The sequence below is a fragment of the Paramormyrops kingsleyae genome, chromosome 4 (assembly GCF_048594095.1).
Source record: "Paramormyrops kingsleyae isolate MSU_618 chromosome 4, PKINGS_0.4, whole genome shotgun sequence".
Lineage (NCBI taxonomy): Eukaryota > Metazoa > Chordata > Actinopteri > Osteoglossiformes > Mormyridae > Paramormyrops > Paramormyrops kingsleyae.
This window is the reverse complement of record NC_132800.1, coordinates 23,800,604-23,822,871: the sequence shown is the minus strand read 5'-3', so window position 1 is coordinate 23,822,871 and position 22,268 is coordinate 23,800,604. Positions and strand designations below refer to the sequence as shown.

The 22,268-nt window shown below is 51.7% G+C and overlaps 2 protein-coding genes across 4 annotated transcripts in view; one reads left to right on the top strand and one right to left on the bottom strand.

The window, feature by feature from the left end:
• The window catches only part of spidr (scaffold protein involved in DNA repair), a 74,677-nt gene extending 54,564 nt beyond the window's left edge, over positions 1 to 20,113 (top strand). For 2 of the 3 annotated variants that reach the window (XM_072710896.1, XM_072710898.1), the window contains 10 exons: positions 8,931 to 9,092; positions 11,206 to 11,293; positions 11,686 to 11,829; positions 12,017 to 12,073; positions 13,741 to 13,933; positions 15,179 to 15,304; positions 15,721 to 15,814; positions 16,335 to 16,452; positions 18,748 to 18,801; positions 19,280 to 20,113. In XM_072710896.1, the coding sequence (XP_072566997.1) occupies positions 8,931 to 9,092; positions 11,206 to 11,293; positions 11,686 to 11,829; positions 12,017 to 12,073; positions 13,741 to 13,933; positions 15,179 to 15,304; positions 15,721 to 15,814; positions 16,335 to 16,452; positions 18,748 to 18,801; positions 19,280 to 19,438 (1,195 nt within the window). In that variant the 3' untranslated portion in view covers positions 19,439 to 20,113. The remainder of the gene's footprint in view (positions 1 to 8,930; positions 9,093 to 11,205; positions 11,294 to 11,685; positions 11,830 to 12,016; positions 12,074 to 13,740; positions 13,934 to 15,178; positions 15,305 to 15,720; positions 15,815 to 16,334; positions 16,453 to 18,747; positions 18,802 to 19,279) is intronic. The other variant, XM_072710897.1, reaches the window with a different exon arrangement.
• cebpd (CCAAT enhancer binding protein delta) lies at positions 20,035 to 21,643 on the bottom strand. Its single transcript, XM_023843352.2, has one exon. The coding sequence runs from the start codon at positions 21,246 to 21,248 to the stop codon at positions 20,406 to 20,408; it is 843 nt and encodes a 280-aa protein (XP_023699120.1). The 5' UTR covers positions 21,249 to 21,643; the 3' UTR covers positions 20,035 to 20,405.
• Positions 21,644 to 22,268: the final 625 nt, after the last annotated feature.

Genomic DNA, 22,268 nt, shown 5'->3' with positions numbered 1-22,268 from the left:
CCCTACATCCCACAAGGAGAAGGTGAAATGTCCACAAAAGACGGTGCTATAGTGTGCAGAGAAGCTGCAGTTGTAAAAACCATGGTGAAAAGTGTGTTTAAGGCCTCATTGGTGAAGCAGCCGGGGAGTCCTTGTTGAACAGCAGCTTCCTGTCGTGTGAAGCTGACTTTTGAGGGTGGATAAAGGGAGGACAAAGGGAATGTCATGGCCGCCGTCGGCTGAACATGGAAAGCAGGCTTGTTGATGAGCAGGAGGGTCTGCAGAGCCGCGGCACGTGTGAATCATACTTCCTGGGGAGAAAGGTCCCCTTTCAGCAGTAGCCTGAAAGGCCCAATTGAAGCAGCAAGAGTCAAATGTAGTGAGATCACTTATACGAGAAGTGAAGGGGTCCGTCCCCCCCCCCCCCCCACACTCCCGTTAATACTGGCTCGAGGAATCCTGTAATACTGGAAATGGAGCCAGTACCTGTTTCAAAGGAATCAACAAGCCAGTTTGGCTCTCCAGCGCTAAATGCAAATATCTGTCATCTGGTTATTCAGTGATTGTCTTCCGTAACGGCACACCTGGTCTCTTGCTGTTTGTCTGTCATATGGGACAGCAGGTTTCTGTTGTGAAGTGTCCAGGATGACATCGTAACTTGTTTCCTACACTTGAATGTGGAGTGACAACAGCATGTATTCCTGGGCTGCGGCATTTGAAGGGTTAATGTCAGAGTGGGCAGCAGCATCAGGACGGCCGACTGTGCCGTGAGGGGTAACGTCGGGACGGCCGACTGTGCCGTGAGCGGTAACGTCGGGACGGCCGACTGTGCCGTGAGGGGTAACGTCGGGACGGCCGACTGTGCCGTGAGGGGTAACGTCGGGACGGCCGACTGTGCCGTGAGGGGTAACGTCGGGACGGCCGACTGTGCCGTGAGGGGTAACGTCGGGACGGCCGACTGTGCCGTGAGGGGTAACTTCGGGAAGGCCGACTGTGCCCTGAGGGGTAACTTCGGGATGGCCGACTGTGCCCTGAGGGGTAACTTCGGGAAGGCCGACTGTGCCGTGAGGGGTAACATTGGTGTGAGCGTCTGTGCCATTAGGCTTAAAGTCGGGATGTGTAACTGCTGTGAGAGGTAGGCCTGACGTGCATAGGCGACTGCCATGAAGGTTGGCTTTAGGACAGGCCACTGTGCTGTGAGGGGTACTGTTGAGGGGAGTGACTGTGCCACCATTACCTCATTTCCACCAACACGGAGCCGGCACTGCTGTGGGTATTCCACCTACAATATCTTTATAATTTATTATTAAATCTCCACAGCAGATTGACATTTTGTTTTCCACAGTAAAAAAAAAAAGAAAAAAAAAACGATGTAATGTTGTTCTGCTATTAAGCTAGCAAGTTATTTCACTGCTGGCACTGGTGATAATCGACAAAACTGTCACAGTTATGAATTGATTTTTCTGGCTATGGTGAAGGTTTGGACACAATAGCCCGGCCCAATTTCGCTGTCATGGATTCAGATTCTGAGACCAGCTTGTCCGTGGTGCCTTGCTGGTGCTTTTTTTTTTTTTTTTACTGGCCCAGGTTTTTTTGTGATGGAAATGCAGGGAACCAGTTCCAGATTGGGGGGGAGGGGAAAAGCCCGGCACTGGCTCTGGCTCTGAGTTGATGGAAACGAGGCATGTGATGGTTAATATCAGGTTGACGATTGTGCCGTGAGAGTTAATATCGGGATAGACGACTTCTGTGAAGGAGGACTGGCAACTGTAGTGTAAGGGGTGACGTATGGAGGGGCGATTTGTGCTACCTTGAGGGTTAATGTCGGGGTGGCCAACTGTCCCGTGGGAGTTAATGTTATGATAAGGGGGGTCAGGCAACTCTGCTGTGCTGAGTACTGTCAGGATGGGCGTGCAGGTGACAGAGTTAAACAGGGTAAATCTATTCTGTTTGTCCCCATTGGCCAGTCTGTTTGATGTTTCTTCTCAGCACTGTAAAGTTCTCCAGACCCTGTTGGCTGTGGCTGTGTACTTAAACACAGCATCATCCTGGCCTGGTGCGAGGGGAGGGGAGTACGAGCAGGGGTGTTTGTTCTGTGAGTAATAACAGTGTGGAGATGGCCCTTAGAGGCGCCAAGCTTCTACTTCAACAGTTTACTAGAAAAGCTCTTGCCTGAAGTGATAGATGATACGTGTTTGTTACTTTTAATGAAAAAGTACATCGTAAACGGTCTTTGTTAGGAGCAGAGTGTGGGCTTTGTAGGGGAATCAAAGCGGAGCAGACGCACACGACCTTTATCACCGCCGTGCTGCACAGCGCGCTACTTCACATCTGTTTTGACAGCGCTGAGGCGGCCCGGTCAGGTGACTGGTATCGCGTGACGGCCTGCCCCGGCAGAGCCGCTGACGTCAGGCCCGCGTCGCGGCTGCGCGTGACATCGACGTGGGATCGGCCCCGGCGAGTCGCGGCCTGCCTGCCTGCCTGCCAGCGGTGAGCTCAGAATGGGCTTCCTCTCCCCTTCGCCCCCCAAGAAAAAGGAAAGAAAAAGGAAAAAAGAGAGAGAGGTCCAGCTGCAGCTGGTTAGGGGACAGCTCTGGCTCCAGCCAGATCTGACACGGGACGGGGTCTGCGGATGGGAAATCAGGAGCAGTGTTGGGGGGGGTGGGGACGCTGCTTGTGTCATCAGCGTTAACGTCAAGCTCCGGCCGCCTGCCCGACTTTCCCAGGAACTCACCGGCTGACAGGCAGCCCTGTCACCTGGGTACGGCCTGCAGTCAAACACGTCTGCGGCCGCTGTCGTCGCTGACACACGCTGACACAGGCTCGGGCAGAGAAAAGCTCCGCGAGCGCTGCGGCTCGACCGCGATACTGCACACGTCAGGTAAACACGCGTGAATAGAGGGCCTGGCCGCCGCCTGAATGCAGTGGGCGTGGCCGCTGCCTGAATGCAGTGGGCGTGGCCTCGCCGGGCGCCGCCACTTCCTGTCAGTTGTATTTTCCTCCGCCAGCTGGTTCGTTCCAGAGTGCGGTTTCCCTGCGGTTTGTGACAGCCCTGAGTGGTCGGCGGGCTGTCGGTTGGGCGGGAGACGAGCCAGGGGGGGGGGGGGCGGTGTAGCGGGAGGAGTGACCTGCACCTGTTAGTGACGATTCCTCAGATGCCCAGGTCCGCCATGGCTTTCTCAGTAATCCCATGCGGAGGTGCCACTGCCGGTCAGGTTACGGGGAAATGCCGGTTTATAGCAAACGAGACTTTCGGGGAGGGGGTCTGTACGAGTTTTATTTTTTTTATTTGATCTTTTTTGACCACCCGTTACCCCCCCCCAGCCAGGCCTGTTCCTCTTCCTTAGGATCACCAGTTCCAGGATGAAGGCACAAATCTCTGTTTCTGCCGGGACTGTCAGACTGAAGCCAGAGACCAGAGGATCCTTCCCCCCCCCCCCCCCCCCCCACAGGGCAACATGGAGCCTCAGCCCCCCCACACTGATTTTTGGTTTTAGTCATGGTGACTTAGCAGTTCTGCTGATGGCGGTGGGTGCCTCAGGGCACAGACCCCTCTCTCGCCCCCCCCTTCCAGCCGGACCTGTATCCCCTGCCGCGTCTCGCCCAGGTACAAGTGGCCTGGCGGGGGGGGGGGGGGGGGGGATGGAGGCTGGGCTGCAGGGTCTGAGGTCTGAGTGAGGCCCGGATTGGATAAACAGCAGGATTAAGTGTTTACTCAGAGCAGAACGGGGCTGCTTGTTTTTATGTGGGAGAGGGAACACAATGTGCCGGGGATCTGGTTTCAGCACCATGTTTATCGGCTGCCCCGCTCGAGACTGCATCCCGCCCACGGCGCAGCGAGTGTGAGTGTGTGTGTCAGAGTCGGGGGGGGGGGGGGATGGGGGCGGTCCTCCGGCTGCACTGCCCACAGTTCCTGGAAGTGGCGTGAAGCCGCTGCAGATTCCTACGATTACTCACAATAACAAACTCCCAGAGTGTCCTGCCGTCCAAGCGGAGCGACGCGGGAGAGAGAGAGAGAGAGAGAGAGAGAGAGAGAGTGTGAGCCAGCGCTCCACTGGGGGGTTTGTGAGTAGAGCTGCTCTCTTCCATGAAAGTCTGCTGTTTCTTTGCTGAAGCACCTTACTCGATAGCAGCCTGCATGTAACCCCTCATATCCGCTTTCATTAAGGCTCCCAAACAAACACAGCCGCTCTGAGTGTTTGTTTACAATCTCACCGCAGACGCCGACGATGATCGCTCGGCTCGCGCACCTCCCGGCATTTTCGTAGAATGCCCACCCCTGCCCCCCAACCCCGAGCTGCTTCCCAGACTCCCAGGAAACGGCAGTTTTTTCCCCACTGACCATTAGGGCTTCATGAATAGAGTTACTCAGGCGTATTCTAATCCTGCCTGCCTGTAAGGGGAACCATATGTTTACAGCCCTATATTTAGGCTTAGTGTAAACAATTTAATTTTAGAAAACTTCTCTTGGTCACTCAGGGTTTCAGCTTCATTTACAAACAACTAAGCGAAATGTCAATTGTGTAGGAAAGTGAACAGGCTTGGAAGACCCAGGTCTGAGCCTGAGCCTGAGCCTGGACCCAAACTTGGATCTGGGCCTGAGCCTGGGCCCTGCTCTGTCTGTCAATACATGGATCCCCACCTCGAGGTGAAGGCCTGGCCTGTGCTTGCGAGGACCTGGAAGGTGCCTCCTGTTTCAGGGTGTGTGCATCAGCTAGGCTCCTTGCTCTCGTGGCCCTGCCTCTTCCTCATCCCCACACAGTTGCTTCTGCCTCGTCATGCCCTGTCACACTTGTGTCACGCACACACATACTCTCAATATAGCTGTGCTTCCACCCCATCACGCCCCACACATCCCGTGTCTCTCACGCACACGCAGGCCAGGGCGGGTATGGTGTATTCCTATGTGATTGTCCCATTGTGAGTGTCCTTTTGTGATTGTCCTGTGTGAGAACCCCTGCACCCATATGAGCCTGTGATCCCCTGTGTGATTATCCCTATATGATTGCCCTCTGTGAGAACACCCTGTCTCCGTGTGAGTGTCCCTATCCCCTGGTGATTGTCCCCTGTGCGAGAGTCCCTGTGTGATTGTTCCCCGTGTGAGTGTCCTCTGTTCGAGCGTCCCCGTGTGAGTGTCCCCTGTTCGAGCGTCCCCGTGTGAGTGTCCTCTGTTCGAGCGTCCCCGTGTGAGTGTCCTCTGTTCGAGCGTCCCCGTGTGAGTGTCCTCTGTTCGAGCGTCCCCGTGTGAGTGTCCTCTGTTCGAGCGTCCCCGTGTGATTGTCCTCTGTTCGAGCGTCCCCGTGTGATTGTCCTCTGTTCGAGCGTCCCCGTGTGATTGTCCCTGTTGCGAGCGTCCCCGTGTGAGTATCCCTGTCCCCATATGATGGTCCTCCGTGCGAGCGTCCCCGTGTGAGTATCCTTGTCCCCGTGTGATCGTCCTCTGTTCCAGCGTCCCCGTGTGAGTATCCCTGTGCGAGAGTCCCTGTGTGATTGTCCCTGTTGCGAGCGTTCCCATTTGATTGTCCTCTGTGTGAGCGTCCCCGTGTGAGTATCCCTGTCCCCATGTGATGGTCCTCTGTGCGAGCGTCCCCGTGTGAGTATCCCTGTCCCCATGTGATGGTCCTCTGTGCGAGCGTCCCCGTGTGAGTATCCCTGTCCCCATGTGATGGTCCTCTGTGCAAGCGTCCCCGTGTGATAGTCCCTGTTGCGAGCGTTCCCATGAGATTATTTTTCGAGAGTGTCCCCGTCCCCCTGTCAGCGTCCCCGCCACTGTGCAAGCGTCCTTGTGTGAACACTGTTAGACTTAACTTTTAGTTTGCAGTGTCTCTGCATAGCCTACCATCGGTCAGCCAATCAAAAGGCCCCACACTCATCTGCATTCAGTGGTAAAATCCATTATTCTCTAGCTTGTGGGGACATTATTCAGGTCCCCAGAATATAAACCTCAATTTAAAAATCTGTGAATGTAATCAAAAAACTAAAAAATGATTAAGGTTGTCATTGTTGGGATTAGGGTTTTTCCCATGGAAATGAATGGAGAGTCCCCACAAAGATACACTATATTGCCAAAAGTATTGGGACACCTGCCTTTACACACACATGAACTTTAATGACATCCCATTCTTAATACATAGGCTTTTATATGGAGTCGGCCCACCCTTTGCAGCTATAACAGCTTCAACTCTTCTGGGAAGGATGTCCACGAGGTTTAGGAGTGTGTTTATGGGAATTTTTGACCATTTGTCCAGGAGAGCATTTGTGAGGTCAGGCACCGATGTTTGACGAGAAGGCCTGGCTCGCAGTCTCTGCTCTAATTCATCCCAAAGGTGTCCTATCAGGTTGAAGTCAGGGCTCTGTGCAGGCCAGTCAAGTTCCTCCACACCAGACTTGCTCATCCATGTCCTTATGGACTGGTGCATGGTCATGTTGGAACAGGAACAAACCCTGAAAAACAACCCCACACCATAATCCCCCCTCCACCAAACTTTGCCAGACAGAGAAGCGTGATTCGTCACTCCAGAGAACACGTCTCCACTGCTCTTGAGTCTGGGGCTGGCGTGCTTTACACCACTGAATCCGACGCTTTGCTTTGCACTTGGTGACGTAAGGCTTGGATGGAGCTGTTTGGCCATGGAATCCCAATCCATGAAGTTCTCTCTCTGTTCACTGTTCAGCTAATCTGAAGGCCATACAGAGTTTGGAGGTCTGTAGCTATTGACTGTGCAGACAGTTGGCGACTTCTGCACACTGTGAGCCTCAGCATGCGTTGTCCCCGCTCTGTGATTTTACGTGACCTACCACTTCGTGGCTGAGTTGCTGTTGTTCCCAATTGCTTCCACTTTGTTATAATACCACTAACAGTTGACCGTGGAATATTTAGCAGCAAGGAAATGTCATGAAGGGCCTTATTGCACAGATGGCATCCTATCACAGTACCATGCTTGAATTGACTGAGCTCCTGATCGTGATCCAGTCTTTCGCAAATGTCTGTAGAAGCAGTCTGCATGGCTAGGTGCCTGATTTTATACACCTGTGGCTATGGAAGTCATTGGAACACCTGAATTCAATGATTTGGAGGGGTGTCCCAATACTTTTGGCAATATAGTGTATAATTAGAAACCTGTGTGCGTGGCTATGGGTTTGTCTCTGTCCATATGTTAGCTTGTGTATTTGTGTGTGGAGTCCTCGATTTTGGCTCTGTGTGCCCAAAGGTGTGTGTGTGTGTGTGTGTGTGTGTGTGTGTGTGTGTGTGTGTGTGTGTGTGTGTGTTGTTTTTAGAACAACCTCAAAAACACTTTAGGATCTGTCCCTGCAAGACACTCCTTTTTTTATAGCTTAAAAATAAAACTTGAAAGACATTATCTGCTTAGTTTTTATCTGCTTGAGTATTTGTGGTTTAGGGTTGGGAATTAATTTAATTAAAATTGGAGGGAAATCCCCGCGTGTGTATAGCTATGCATAGCCTATGGCTTAGGTTTAGGGTTAGGCTTAGGGTTAGGGTTAGGCTTAGGGTTAGGGTTAGCTCTACGTTTATATCCCGTGGGCACGTCTTTCAGGACATCGCTGGCCTCAAACGTGGGTGTCTTAATTATTGCCATTTCCTCCAGCTCCCACCATAATGAGCGGTTTGCTCCTCTGCTCTTCAGTGTCCAGAAGCTACATTTGCATAATATGCTTCAACTGATTAGATTAAATTGTAATAACATCAAGGATGCTGACAGCTAAATGGTCTGTTTTCTGATTAACTAAATGAACTAACCTAATCAGTGGTGATAGTGCCATCTTGACAAAGAGCTGCCCGATTGCATTTGCAAACAGTTGTGTTCTCTGTTTGTATCACAGGGTAGCTCTTCTCTCACGCTTGTTTGCACAAACCCACTGCCAGATCTCCTGTTTCTGCCTCGTACTCAGTTTAAGCCTCCAGGACTTGTGTGTACATCTTCCCAGCGCTGGGCTCCAGCTTTGGTCGGCAGGGCTGGGAGATGTGATGGCTCAAGCGGGAAGTGGGCTTCCCCGTCCTGGCAAGGGAAGTAACACTTATGGACCCAAGTTAGGCTGCTGCGTCTGCGATTGGAAGCCGGCCAGTTCGAATCGCAGGCTCTCGGAATGATGTCACCGTTGAGCCCTTGAGTAAGATCCTCAATCCCAGTTGTTCTATGCACTGGCTGAACCTGCTCTCTGAAAAATGTCCATCACTTTGGATGAAAGCATCTGTTAAATAAATAAAATGTAAATTTGACTACAGAGGGATGTATTTTCTCCCAAGGGCATGACTCACCACACTGAACCTTTTGCTAAAGGCGCTTTTGCCAGGAAATTCAGATGTCTCTCTGAGGTGCGCAATCTCTTGTGTCCTCCTACACTTCTGCTGTCTCTATAGGGATTAATGGTGGCCCCGGTATAAGGATAAGCAGCTTCAGACACAGTCTATTGTGTGCTCTCTGTTCCCAGACTGTGTCTCATAGTCTGAAGTTTGGTCTGTGTCTGTGCTCTCTGCTCCCAGACTGTGTCTCCTGGTCTGAGGTTTGGTCTGTGTCTGTGTCTGTGCTCTCTGCTCCCAGACTGTGTCTCCTGGTCTGAGGTTTGGTCTGTGTCTGTGTCTGTGCTCTCTGCTCCCAGACTGTGTCTCCTGGTCTGAAGTTTGGTCTGTGTCTGTGTCTGTGCTCTCTGCTCCCAGACTGTGTCTCCTGGTCTGAGGTTTGGTCTGTGTCTGTGTCTGTGCTCTCTGCTCCCAGACTGTGTCTCCTGGTCTGAGGTTTGGTCTGTGTCTGTGTCTGTGCTCTCTGCTCCCAGACTGTGTCTCCTGGTCTGAGGTTTGGTCTGTGCCTGTGCTCTCTGCTCCCAGACTGTGTCTCCTGGTCTGAGGTTTGGTCTGTGTCTGTGCTCTCTGCTCCCAGACTGTGTCTGCTGGTCTGAAGGTCGGTCTCTGTGTCTGTGCTCCCTGGCCTCAGGTTGTGCCTCCTGGTGCAGGACGTTCACGGTGTTTTCTGTGAAGTCCAGCTGCACGCCGTGTCCCCGGAGGCGGACGACCTGCCACGCTGCACCCGGGAGTGGGAGGGCCAGCTGTGCATGCTGAGAGGCGTGAAGACTGCACAGAGACTGACACGGGCAAGGTGAGAGAGAGCCTGCAGGGAGGAGCACAGCATGCTGCAGGGAGGAGCACAGCATGCTGCAGGGAGGAGCACAGCATGCTGCAGGGAGGAGCACAGCATGCTGCAGGGAGGAGCACAGCATGCTGCAGGGAGCCCCTCGCCTCGCACAGGCCCCAAAGAATGTCAGTCGGGCCAATCAGAAATTCCGGAGGACCGGTCTGTCCAATAGGCTTCCTCAGATCACCTTCGTGTGTCTCTGTGCTCATTTGTCCCTGAAATAGACGGCGCCCGTTGCCAAAGCAGTCTTCTCGGTTTAGCAGCAAAAGAATAGACACAGGCCCAGAGTCAAACCCAGTCAACACAGCCATGTGACCACAGTCATGTCATGCCTGGTAACATGAACTGCCTCTTCCATGTCCTTTTATAAATAGTCAGTGCTTTGCAGCCCGCATGAGTCCCGGTCAGCTCTGTTTTGGGTGTCCCCTGCCCGTCTATTGACCGACACGTGTTCTCAAGCCGCCTCACCACACTGGTTGATCCACATCAGCTTTGCGTTAGCTGAGTGTTGCACTTTTTGGACTTTATTTCAGCTGCATTCTGCTGAATCACTTGCATGCTTCCTTTCCAGTGTGATCTATAGTCCTCTGCACTGTGCAGTGTCTTACGCCACTGTCTGCAGTCTCCAGTGCATCTGCACTGTCTTTACTTCACTGTCTACTGTCTAATGGGCCCCTAATGCTTTTTGATTGGGCATACTGTTGACCCTCCACCACTTGATTCTCTCTGGTTGTTTTGTGTGCAGCCTTCACACCCCCTACCCTCTGGGTACTGTGACAGCTCTGCTCCCCCCCTCTCCTGTGGCCCCCCCTGCTACTTTCACTGAACACTTGGCTTGGCTATCAGCTTCGCAATCTGGCTCCTGGCCACAGCTCTTCCTGTTCCACCTACTCAATCAAGGCACCCCCCCCCCCATCCCCCCGGACACGCGCGAGGCAACCGCCCCCCGCCTGCTGGTCAGGCTGCAGCCTCTCTTGCATTTTCTGCCACTGCAGGTCTGTCTCCAGTGGCATTTAACACACTTTTACCAGGATGTTCTGACCGTTACGGCTATAGGGGTGATTATCACTACAGATATGCAACTATGCTCAATAGTTGAGAACATGATATTTAATTCATTGTGATTGTTATGATGTCATATTATTTAATTAGCATTTATTATTGGAATAACAAAACGTAAGAGACACTTATTTGCAGATTCTGACACATTGACAGACACAGTCTTCGGTTTCCAACCTTCCTAACTGTGCTCGTGATTGCAGTTTTAATAATATGAATGATTTCAAGCCAAATCGTTTTCCCTGCTGAACTGTGAACCCACAAGCGAGGTTTGTACCGAGCCGTGTTCTTTGTGTATCGTTACGCCCTTATTCCGGTGTATCACTAGGCTCAAGGTTCAGGTGTAACGCTGTCTCCCCTGTGCCCCCTCGTCACGGCCGCCTGTGCTGTCTCCCCTGTGCCCCCACGTCACGGCCGCCTGTGCTGTCTCCCCTGTGCCCCCTCGTCACGCCCTCCTGTGCTGTCTCCCCTGTGCCCCCTCGTCACGGCCGCCTGTGCTGTCTCCCCTGTGCCCCCTCGTCACGGCCGCCTGTGCTGTCTCCCCTGTGCCCCCTCGTCACGGCCGCCTGTGCTGTCTCCCCTGTGCCCCCTCGTCACGGCCGCCTGTGCTGTCTCCCCTGTGCCCCCTCGTCACGGCCGCCTGTGCTGTCTCCCCTGTGCCCCCTCGTCACGGCCGCCTGTGCTGTCTCCCCTGTGCCCCCTCGTCACAGCCGCCTGTGCTGTCTCCCCTGTGCCCCCTCGTCACGGCCGCCTGTGCTGTCTCCCCTGTGCCCCCTCGTCACGGCCGCCTGTGCTGTCTCCCCTGTGCCCCCTCGTCACGGCCGCCTGTGCTGTCTCCCCTGTGCCCCCTCGTCATGCCTGTGCTGTCTCCCCTGTGCCCCCTCGTCACTGCCGCCTGTGCTATCTCTCCTGTGCCCCCTCGTCACGGCCGCCTGTGCGTGTGAACAGGGCAGGCCCCAGCTTGCTGGCTGTGCATCTCCTGGTCTCAGCACGCCTGCTGTCTGTGTCCCCGCCCCAGGTCCGCCTGGCTGTTCAGCTTGATCGACAGCCTGTGGCCCCCGGCCGTAGCCCCCCGAGGGCCCGGAGCCAGCCAAGCCTGCTTGCAGGTGGGTGTCTCCTTCATTGATCTTGCTCTGAATGGGAATCGATCTAGTTTACAAGGGCATTTCTCAGGCACCTGCTCACAGGTAGCCATATTATTGTCGACAGCCAGTGAGCTACGTGCTGATCCGAGCGTACAGTCCAGTCCCAGTCAGGCGCACACTTAACAGTGAAGGAAGCTGCTGTAGCGACTATATCGCACTTCCTGTCTCTCTATCAGTAGGTGAAATAGTCAATGGCTTTTCGCGAGTTTCAGAGTGATCAAAAAAGGGGAAATATGGCGGATCGGAGAACATACCCTGCGGATTTGGTGGGTTCTGCTTGGTGTGGGACTCCTCTCCCTGAAAGCTGCACTGAGCTGTCTGTTGGTACAGTTCTGTTGGTGTCTGCGTTGCAGGAACCGGCCAGGCTGCAGCCCCCCAACTTCTGCTGCCTGCTAAAAGGCGGCTGTGGCCAGGGGACCGTGCAGGTACTGCGGGGGGGGGCCAGCGTTCAGCTGTACTTGCCAGCCGTGCCACGCAGCCTGAGCACCGTCCTGCAGGTGATGCACACACGCACACACGCACACGCACGCACGCACGCACGCACGCACGCACACACACGCACACACACACACACACACACACACGCACCCCTGTCCCCTCAGTCACAGTGTCTTACAGCCCTGTAATCTGCTCACTTTATGGTACTGGCCTGGGGGCCAAATCCTCATGAATCTCTCATTTCAGGGTGTTTCAGGCCAGCGCTGCACCTTCACTGCCACCGTAGTATATCATAGGCAGAAGGTGAGTTTGCTGTGTGTGTGTGTGTGTGTGTGTGTGTGTGTGTCTTATCAGTGGAGCTGGGTGTGTCCCTCCTCTCACCCCACCCAGACCATATCAAACCGCAGGTCACAAACTTTGCTAAGCAGTAAAACTAACTTGCTTTTTTATGTTCTGGGTTATTTTCAAAAGGGAGATGCATGCAAAACAACATTGGGTTCACACATGAGCCAAGCCTCTGAGGCTGGCACCTGAACATCACTGAAATGATTGTGAACAGCTTGCAGACACTAATCTTCAAGTGCGCCACACAAACAACAGATACCACTGCGTGGAAATTGCTATCGTAGTAGCTAACAGCTGATGCGTTCACTACTAAGGCCCAGCATGAAAAGTCACACGAAATTCGCAGCAAGTCCCTACTCAATTTTGTAAAGTGTACTTTTCTTGTCCTCTCACAGATTCTCCAGTTCTGTAGTTCATGCTGTTTGAATTCAGCTGGGCTGACTGGACTGTTGGTTGGACAGACTGAGGGTCACTTTTGTCCCCTTTTGGCCTGACTCTTTGTCCATTTAGGGTCAGTGATTTGGGACCAGTGCCAAAAGTATCGAGAGCACAGGAGGGTGCATTCTGTCCCGGCACACACGCACACTTTTCACTCATGGTCTAATGCAGGGGTGTCAAACTCCAGTCCTGGGGGGCCGGAGCCCTGTGTACCTTAGTTCTTTCCCTGTTCCACCACAAGTGATTCAGCTCATGAGCTGTGTGGTAATTAGCACAAGTAGGTGCAAGGAGTTGAATCAGGTGTGTTAAATGAGGGGAGACCCAAAAATGTGCAGGGCTCCGACCCTCCAGGACCGGAGTTTGACATGCCTGGTCTAATGGCACCTTAGGGTCACTCAGGGTCATTGGATATGACCTGGAGTAGGCCCACGGACCAGGCCCCTACTGTAAGCTCTGCACACAGGGCTGGGCTGCAAATCAGAGCCATGACCTCTAAGATATAAGGGGGAGGGTTTTTATCACCAGACTTGTATGTTTGCAATGGAATCTGCATTTCAGCTGAATTTCCTGAAAGTCAGAAGTTAATCAAGGCCTAAGGTCAGTCTTGGAGGGGAGGGAGGGGCTTGGTGCCAGGGGGAGGACCTCCAGGCCCCCTGCCCCCCCCCCTCCGCCAAGGAGACAGACATTGATCGGCCTGACCTTTGCCTTCTCTGACGACGACGGACAGTGCTGCATGGCATATATCCATACTTAGCACACTGTACCATTCATTCCTGCATTATTGCTCATGGATGAATACACAATACATAGAAAAAAGTAATAAACGGATCAGTGTCTGGAAATCCTGGTTGTGCGCCAAATTCTTATTGGACGTCTCTGAACCATGGGAAAATAAGCTGGATTTTTTTAACACGCAGATGTCAGTTGTCCGTTGTATATGTGCGACATGACTCGATCTTATCATGATGTTGTTTATCATGGTATGATAATTGCTTTTAGAGGAGCAGATAGTGTTCACTGTAGGACCCGCCTACTGCTGGTGTAATAGATGACTTAGTAGAGTGGATGGATGATGTCCAAGCTAAAGTGCAGATGTGAATCCTGCAGGGTCTTTGCTCTGTATGAGCGACTGACCTGGAATGGATGGGTGTCTCACACTGACTGCAGTGCATTGTGGGATTTTTCAGAGTGCTGCTGAGGGCCCCTGCGAGTTCTGGCTTTTTGTCACAGACTCCAGCCTGCAAGACGGTGAGCTACAGAGAACCGTACCTGTGTACATCAGCGGCTCCTGTTCACTTCTGCCAGATGCGGCCCGAGCTCTGCAGACCCCATCACCTGCCGCCTGCTGCCTGACCTTCAGGGATGCCATTAGGGAGCATGGTAACCCAATGGTACTCCGCCGTTAGGGAGCGCGGTAGCCCAGCTGCACTCCACCTTTAGGGAGCGTGATAGCTCAGCTGCACTCCACCTTTAGGGAGCGTGATAGCTCAGCTGCACTCCACCTTTAGGGAGCGTGATAGCCCAGCCGCACTCCACTTATAGGGAGCGTGATAGCTCAGCCGCACTCCACCTATAGGGAGCGTGGTAGCTCAGCCGCACTCCACCTATAGGGAGCGTGATAGCTCAGCCGCACTCCACCTATAGGGAGCGTGGTAGGCCAGCCGCACTCCACCTATAGGGAGCGTGATAGCCCAGCCGCACTCCACCTATAGGGAGCGTGATAGCCCAGCCGCACTCCACCTATAGGGAGCGTGATAGCCCAGCCGCACTCCACCTATAGGGAGCGTGATAGCCCAGCCGCACTCCACCTATAGGGAGCGTGATAGCCCAGCCGCACTCCACCTATAGGGAGCGTGATAGCCCAGCCGCACTCCACCTATAGGGAGCGTGATAGCCCAGCCGCACTCCACCTATAGGGAGCGTGATAGCCCAGCCGCACTCCACTGTTAGGGTCTGCCATTACTGCACATTTTCCTAGGTCTTAGCTTTTTTTGATCATAGTTTCTGTGCATTTCATTTAAAGTGGAATTAAGAAATTAATGGTGGAATGCTACAGGTGGTCTTTGCAGATGTTTTCATCTGTATTGCGAAATGTTCATTCGCATCAGGGGCATCGTCACAGTGCTTCCTCTGTGTGAGCCTTTACTGCCAATCTGTGATTCTGCACCATTGCAAATGACCTGCCTTTACAACTGTGAATTTGGTAAGGAAATGGGAAGAGACAATCACATATGTAACTCAAACTAATGTAAGATATACCGCTTTCAAGTATTAGCGATATGCAGTTTTATAGACTGGATTTCAAGCTTTGTAGCCTGTAGTTATACAAAATGACATGGAGCTTGTTCCACATGCCACGTGCCCAAAAATGTATGTTTTTGCACATACAGAGAAATATGTTTTGGCACTTGAGTGGGGCCGCTTGGGGCAGCTTGTTTGTACATAGTTTGCTTGCAGATGGGTGTTTATTATTGTCTCGGTGGGGACAGATTTCGAGGATGTGAGTGTATGACTGCACAGATTGTGGTTTTGGGTGTTTCAGTGTTTGTGCCTGTGTGTGTGTGTGTGTGTCTCTGTGTATGTCATTGCGTGTATTTATGTCTGTGTGTGTGTGCGCACACGCAGGTGCAGTGCTGTGTGCTGAGCGATCCTCGGTCCAGCTGCATGCTCTGCAGGATTCAGCCCCTGTCCTGGCCTGGCTTGACCCCCTGGGGCCCGACGTGGCTGTGAACACGCTGTGCTCTGTGCGAGGTGCGTTCCAGTGCCATCAATCTCTCTCTTTCAGGCTGGGGGAGTGTCTGTTTTTCTGTGAATCCCCCCCCCCCCCTCTGAGGTTGGCCCGCCCTGTTGCTGCGTGAGCAGCCTGACTGTGGTCGCTGGAGACAAAGCTATTGTCTTTCTGAAAGGCACAACGTTCCAGAGTTCATAGGCCTCCTTGGGGTTTTAAGGCACGATGGTCCCTGCTTAGGTTGTCATTCAGCCCCCCAGCACCTCCAGAGAAGCAGCAGCAGTGCAGCTTATCTTGTAACTTATTTATGCAGCAGTGCTGCTGTCTCTCGGATCCCATCGCACATCCCATCGCACATCCCGTACAGTCTATGTGCATCTCTTGCACCCTGTGCTACCTGGAATAATGTCTAACCAGGATATGGTGTCTGTATTTGCAGGTGTCATTGTTGGTGTGGATGAGAATACGGCCTATTCCTGGCCTACCTGTAACCTGTGTGGCAGTGAGCAGTTGGAGGCAGATCCTGCTGGACAGTAAGTTTTGATGGAGCAGCCCAGGAAAGAGCTGAATATATCAGTCTGCTTGTGTAGAACAGCGTATAATACTACAGTATACAGTTAAAAATTACTTCATGCATTGTGTTGTAGCTGTGCTATACCATTAAATGTTAACGTTTTAATTAGCCACATTATGATGAGCATTAATGAAGCATTAATGAAATCTGTAATAAATAAAATGTGGCTGACACACTGGCTCAGATTCCACCCCCACTCCGGGTGTGTGTAGAGTTAGCATGTCCTCCCTTTGCGGGTTTTCTCTCGCAGTCTAAAGTCATGCCCTGAGGTGATTTGGCATCTCTAAGCTGCCTGCAGTGTGTGTTTGTGTGTGAGCCCTTTGATGGACTGGCATCCTGTCAGGATCTGTGGTGGCCTGCTTTCATATTTTGCCTGTGATGGGTTCCAGGGCCCCTATGACCCTGTACTGGAAGACGGATGGATAAAACGTTCCTGAGAGACGACACATTAAGTTCTAAACTGCTTTTTTTGCCCCCAGCAGCTCCGGGTTACTCTGCCGTCTCTGTGACGTGCTGGTGAAGGAGCCCGTGCTGAAGATGCAGCTGGAGGTCTTCCTGAGCTGCCCATCGCTGAGCCAGTGCACAGTAAAGATGAAGGTGCTGTGACTTTGGCGTGGATTAGCATGTGAAGAAGGAAAAAAAAAAAAAAAGCAGAGATGCCTATCGGCTTTCAGGATGTGAGGCCGAGGGCCAATCGAGAGAGAGAGAGAGAGAGAGAGAGAGAGAGAGTGCTATGGCTGAAGTTCTTTGCCAGCCCTCAAGAGATGATGGGAGATCTCTCACTGCTGGGGGGGATCATGCAGCACGGAAACACTGCCAGGATTTAACTGTGTTTTAGCATGAATAACCATAACAGCCTGCAAAAGAATTGTGTAGCAAGGGATGGGAATAGGCTGTAGTATGGATAACCATAACAGCCTGCAGGGGATGGTAATGGAATGTAGTATGGATAACCATAACAGCCTGCATGGGAGCTGCACAGCAGGGTATGGGAATACACTGTAGTATGGATAACCATAACAGCCTGCATGGGAGCTGCACAGCAGGGGATGGGAATACACTGTAGTATGGATAACCATAACAGCCTGCATGGGAGCTGCACAGCAGGGGATGGGAATACACTGTAGTATGGATAACCATAACAGCCTGCATGAGAGCTGCACAGCAGGGGATGGGAATACACTGTAGTATGGATAACCATAACAGCCTGCATGGGAGCTGAATAGCAGGGCATGGGAATACACTGTAGTATGGATAACCATAACAGCCTGCATGGGAGCTGCATAGCAGGGGATATGAATACACGGTAGTATGGATAACCATAACAGCCTGCATGGGAGCTGCATAGCAGGGGATGGTAATGGACTGTAGTATGGATAACCATAACAGCCTGCATGGGAGCTGAATAGCGGTGGATGCTAATACACTGTAGTATGGATAACCATAACAGCCTACATAGGAGCTAAATAGCGGTGGATGCTAATACACTGTAGTATGGATAACCATAACAGCCTGCATGGGAGCTGCATAGCAGGTCATGGGAATGGACTACAGTATGGATAACCATAACAGCCTGCATGGGATGGGAATGACTGTAGTATGGATAACCATAACAGCCTGCATGGGATGGGAATGACTGTAGTATGGATAACCATAACAGCCTGCATGGGATGGGAATGACTGTAGTATGGATAACCATAACAGCCTGCATGGGATGGGAATGACTGTAGTATGGATAACGATAACAGCCTGCATGGGATGGGAATGACTGTAGTATGGATAACCATAACAGCCTGCATGGGATGGGAATGACTGTAGTATGGATAACCATAACAGCCTGCATGGGATGGGAATGACTGTAGTATGGATAACCATAACAGCCTGCATGGGATGGGAATGACTGTAGTATGGATAACCATAACAGCCTGCATGGGATGGGAATGACTGTAGTATGGATAACCATAACAGCCTGCATGGGATGGGAATGACTGTAGTATGGATAACCATAACAGCCTACATGGGATGGGAATGACTGTAGTATGGATAACCATAACAGCCTGCATGGGATGGGAATGACTGTAGTATGGATAGCCATAACAGCCTGCATGGGCACTGCATAGCAACTGGAACCAGGTCATCTGAGCATGTGTGATTTGGAGAGCAGGACATGATCATTTTCAATTACTGAATTCACAAAATAGTGACCCCCATCTGTTAATTTTCAAGTATGGAATATGAAATAACATCTAGAGTATTACATTTCTTTTATTATAGCTGCTAAACCAAAAACATCGTATTACTCATGCATGGGTGCCTACTCTCTTATCTAGCAGAAATAATTCTACTACAGACAGAAATGCTTAGATTACAAGACTCATATGTTTTGGAAAACCGGCTGACAAAATAAGTGACCCCAGCTGGTTGTTTTAATAACTAGTTATATGCTATCTGTATTGAGAAAGATGATGAGAATCTAAGAGAAATGACATTGGGTTTCAGACTAGCTGCATTAAGACATTTAATATTTACTAAACTGATTCTTCTTGCAGAAGTTTAGAATAACAGTAATGACTGCATAGCAACTGGGCCAGAGGTTAAAGTCTGAATGGGAATAGATCTAGAGATTACTGATGATAAAGTTGCTCTTATCCTCTTATCCTCTTTGAGTAAATTTGGTGGCACACTGTCAGCTAATGTCAAGGAACGGCAATGCAGGTCAGTTGCATCATCAAGGGTTTCTGGGATCTGATTGGATCACAGCAGTTGTAGTGGTATTTACATAAAATAGGAAAACGTTATGGGCTTTAAATTGGCATTTGTGTATCCAGTATATTGAGCTTCAGTTAAATGCTAATTTCCAGTAAGCAAATATTGTATTGTCTCTACGAACAGTTGATACAAGAAACCATCCAGGCCATCCTGAGCTGGGCGGATTGCGGACACGAGGTGGGTGACGGGGCGGGGTCCTTGTGCGACGGCACGTTTATGGGCGCAGATGTCGCACGTGGGGAATGAGCGCTGTGTGGGAGGGATCTTTACTGTCAATCAGAAGCATGAGGGTTCCTCATAGGCTGGGCGTGCGAAAGGGAGGGGCCCTCAGCCATAGTGGGAAAAGGCTTGTTTACCTTCTTGGTAGAACCTGTTGGACTGGCCTTTTTAATCCAGGGAGAAAGGTATTGTTTGTGGTTGCTAAATATGTGACTGTCATCTTTCAATCTCTTATCTCTGGTTGGCAATCGCAACAGCCATCTCTAAACATGGTGAAAGCTATATGGTGAGGAGCCAGGCTGGGGTGGGGGGGCTCCCCGTGGGCATGTCCGTCCGGATAGTTCCTCCTCATCAGTCAGACGGGAGCGACGGGTTCAGCTAAGCTAATCGCCGTCACTGTTTAACCGGCGCCGCCTGCGTTTGTATCCTCTTCCAGGGCTACCAGGTGGAGGGTGTTCTTGGGGCGGAGGTGGGCCCCCTCTCCGCCTACGTCCGGGTGGTGATGGGGCGCCCGGCAACCTGGATTGGCCTGGAAGAAATCAGCATATGCAGCGGAGTCTCACACGAGGGGGGGGCGCGGGGGGGCCCTGCCTGAGCTCGGTCACCTGCGATAGAGAGGGGGAAAGACACGTGGCTTGCGGCCAGCCCCCCCCCCCCCCCAGCCTGCTGTACCCTGCCGACACTGGGACCTTTGACCCACACTCCTGTCTCCCGTAATAGATGGCTTCACTTTTCTGCCTTTGGCTGTTTTGCGGGGGCCCTGCACATAGCGTTCATTGCAGTAGAGTTTATTTCAGCAAGAGACATGGCTTTCAAACAGGCCTGCATCAATACACACTTTTTTTCCCCCGAGTAATCTCACCAGTGGCTGTGAATCTGACAAATGTCAACATGTTGCTGTGCTAAAAAAAAAAAACTCTTTTACATGCCCTCTATACCATTTCTGTACCCTGTGTTAATGTTGCAGGATTACATTGTAAAAACATGAAAGTATGACCCACACAAGCATATCTGATACAGATTACTGGGGTCCTGCACCCTACCCTTTTCTCTGAGGGTAGCAGGACATACTCCTGCCACTGGTCACCCAAAGCTCTGGTGACCTTTGATCGCACTGTTTTCACACCTTGCCGTGGTCTGCATTTATTGCAACTTTTCCCTCAGCCACCCAATCACCACCCCATGTACAGATGACATTAAAGCAGTTTTATTTAGATTTTACTTACAAAAAGTCAAAATTATGTACAAACAATAAAAAAAACCAAACATGCTCTCTCTCGTTCCTTGCAAACATACAAAGGTTTTTTGGAATTGTAAAAGGCGTACCATAGCTAATATGACTACAAATTTAAGTCGTAAAATAATTTAAAATAGAAAATATCTGCCTGAAAAAAGTGATTATGACAGCTATATCACAGGCATCAGCTGATATAGAAAAATACTCGGTACTCGTATCAGTGCTATACTGTCTCGAGTAACTTTACAGTACATCTGCTACAGATGGTTTATTGGTAGTCGGCTTGAGGTATCGTTGTGGGGGTAGGGGGCGGCTTTGCTAAGTGTCACCGAATATCCGCGGCTGCAGAGTCCGGGAAGGTGGAGCCGGGGACCTGTTTGAAGAAGTTCCTCAGGCTGCTGAGCTCTCGGCTCAGCTGCTCGATGGTCTTGTGCAGCCGCTCGTTCTCGGTGCTCAGCTCCACCATCTTCTGCTGCATCTCCAGGTTGCGCTGTTTCGCCTTGTCCCTGCTTTTCCGCACGGCGATGTTATTCCTCTCTCGCCTCTGCCGGTACTCCAGGCTGTAGCGGTCCACCGACTTCTTGCCCTTCTCCTTGGCGACCTTGCGGGGCGACGGCTGGGCGGCGCCGGGCTCCGGGGTGGCCGGCGGCGTGGGCTGCCCGGTCTGCAGGGTCACCGTGGTCTGCGCGCACGTTTCGATCTGTGACGGCAGCGAGGCGGGCGTGTCGCTGTCACTCCAGTCGGACTCCTGCTTCACGGGAGCGTTGAAGGACCCCCTCACGAAGCTGTCATCGCCGTTCCGGAGCGGCTCCTTCAGGACGGCCGGATGCTGCGCCACGCCAGTCAGGTGGCTGAACTCGCTCTTCTCCTGCTTCACGGTGCTGAACAGGTCGGCGAAAAACTCGTCGTTGCACAGCTCCAGGTTTGGCACCGAGGACATGGAGTCGATGTAGGAAGTGAAGTCGATGGCGCTCTCGTCGTCGTACATGGCCGGAGCGGTGCTGAGCTCGGTCAGGCTGCTGTCCTCCGGCGCGGCGGCGCCCCGGCCCGGCTTGTAGACGCCCTGCAGCGCGCTCGGTCTGCTCTCGTAGAAGTTGGCAGGTTCATTCCCCCAGCCGATGCTGCACGGTGGCGAGACGCACTCCGACTCCAGCATGGACACACTCATGAATGGAGATGACAATTCCACGATGCGCGGCGAATAAACCTCGTGTCTGCAACAGGTATAAAACTGCTTAAAAAGTCCTTAAGCGGTGACCATGAGGTTCTGCGGAGGCTGATCGCGAAACACCTGCACCAGTACAAAAAAAAAAAAACACACACGAATGCTCACTTTTTTAATTCCCACTTTGATCAACCGCTTGTTGATCAGCTGCTATTCACGGCTCGATTAATTAATGTGTATCCCCCGATCACAGGCTGTGTATGCAGAAAAGCTTCATATGACTTATACATTTGCCCTAACTTCTCAAGTCTCTGAAGGTTTTGGAGTGCGTGGAGTATTTATGCGCGTCTTGTGCTGACGTCAGAGGTTCACCTCCCCTTCTACGAAGCCAGTAACGTCCAGCTCCAGCCTGACTCCCTCTGCCGGCTCCTATTTGAGGAGGGGAGGGTGGGCTCCCTCCTCCCCGCCCACCACAGGGCTGAAACACGCCGCCTGCCAAACTGACGCCAAGTTAAACCTCAACTTTTTCTCCAAGTTGTTGGAGTCGATCTCCCGGTGCCCCCCTCCCTCTACCACCACCTCCTTCCAAGGAGAATCAGTCCCTGTTTTGAATTTCACTGGTTTGTATGACAGCTCGTGTAAACAGTCAGACTGCAAAAACATGTTACTAACTATAGGAAAGTGACATGTTAAGGTGGGTGCCATCAGATTGTTTTTCTTCTCCCTTCTTCCCCTGAACAATATGAAAATATGCTGCACCGACAAGGTGTGCTTTTCCAATTTTATTTTATAGTCAATATTCATAGCTACATACTCAAAACTACTGTCAGTTATTACACTGTGCTAACGCCATTTAACGTGCGCCACTAATAATGTAGTTTGTTTACCTCCAGAATTCGTTGTGGCTAAAATAATATGACATGTAGAGCAAACTAAATATTATTCAAAGCTGCACCCCAGGAGCGTAATGTGTGAAGTATTTGTATGTATATTATTGTCGGCGCACTATGTCCAGTCACGTTT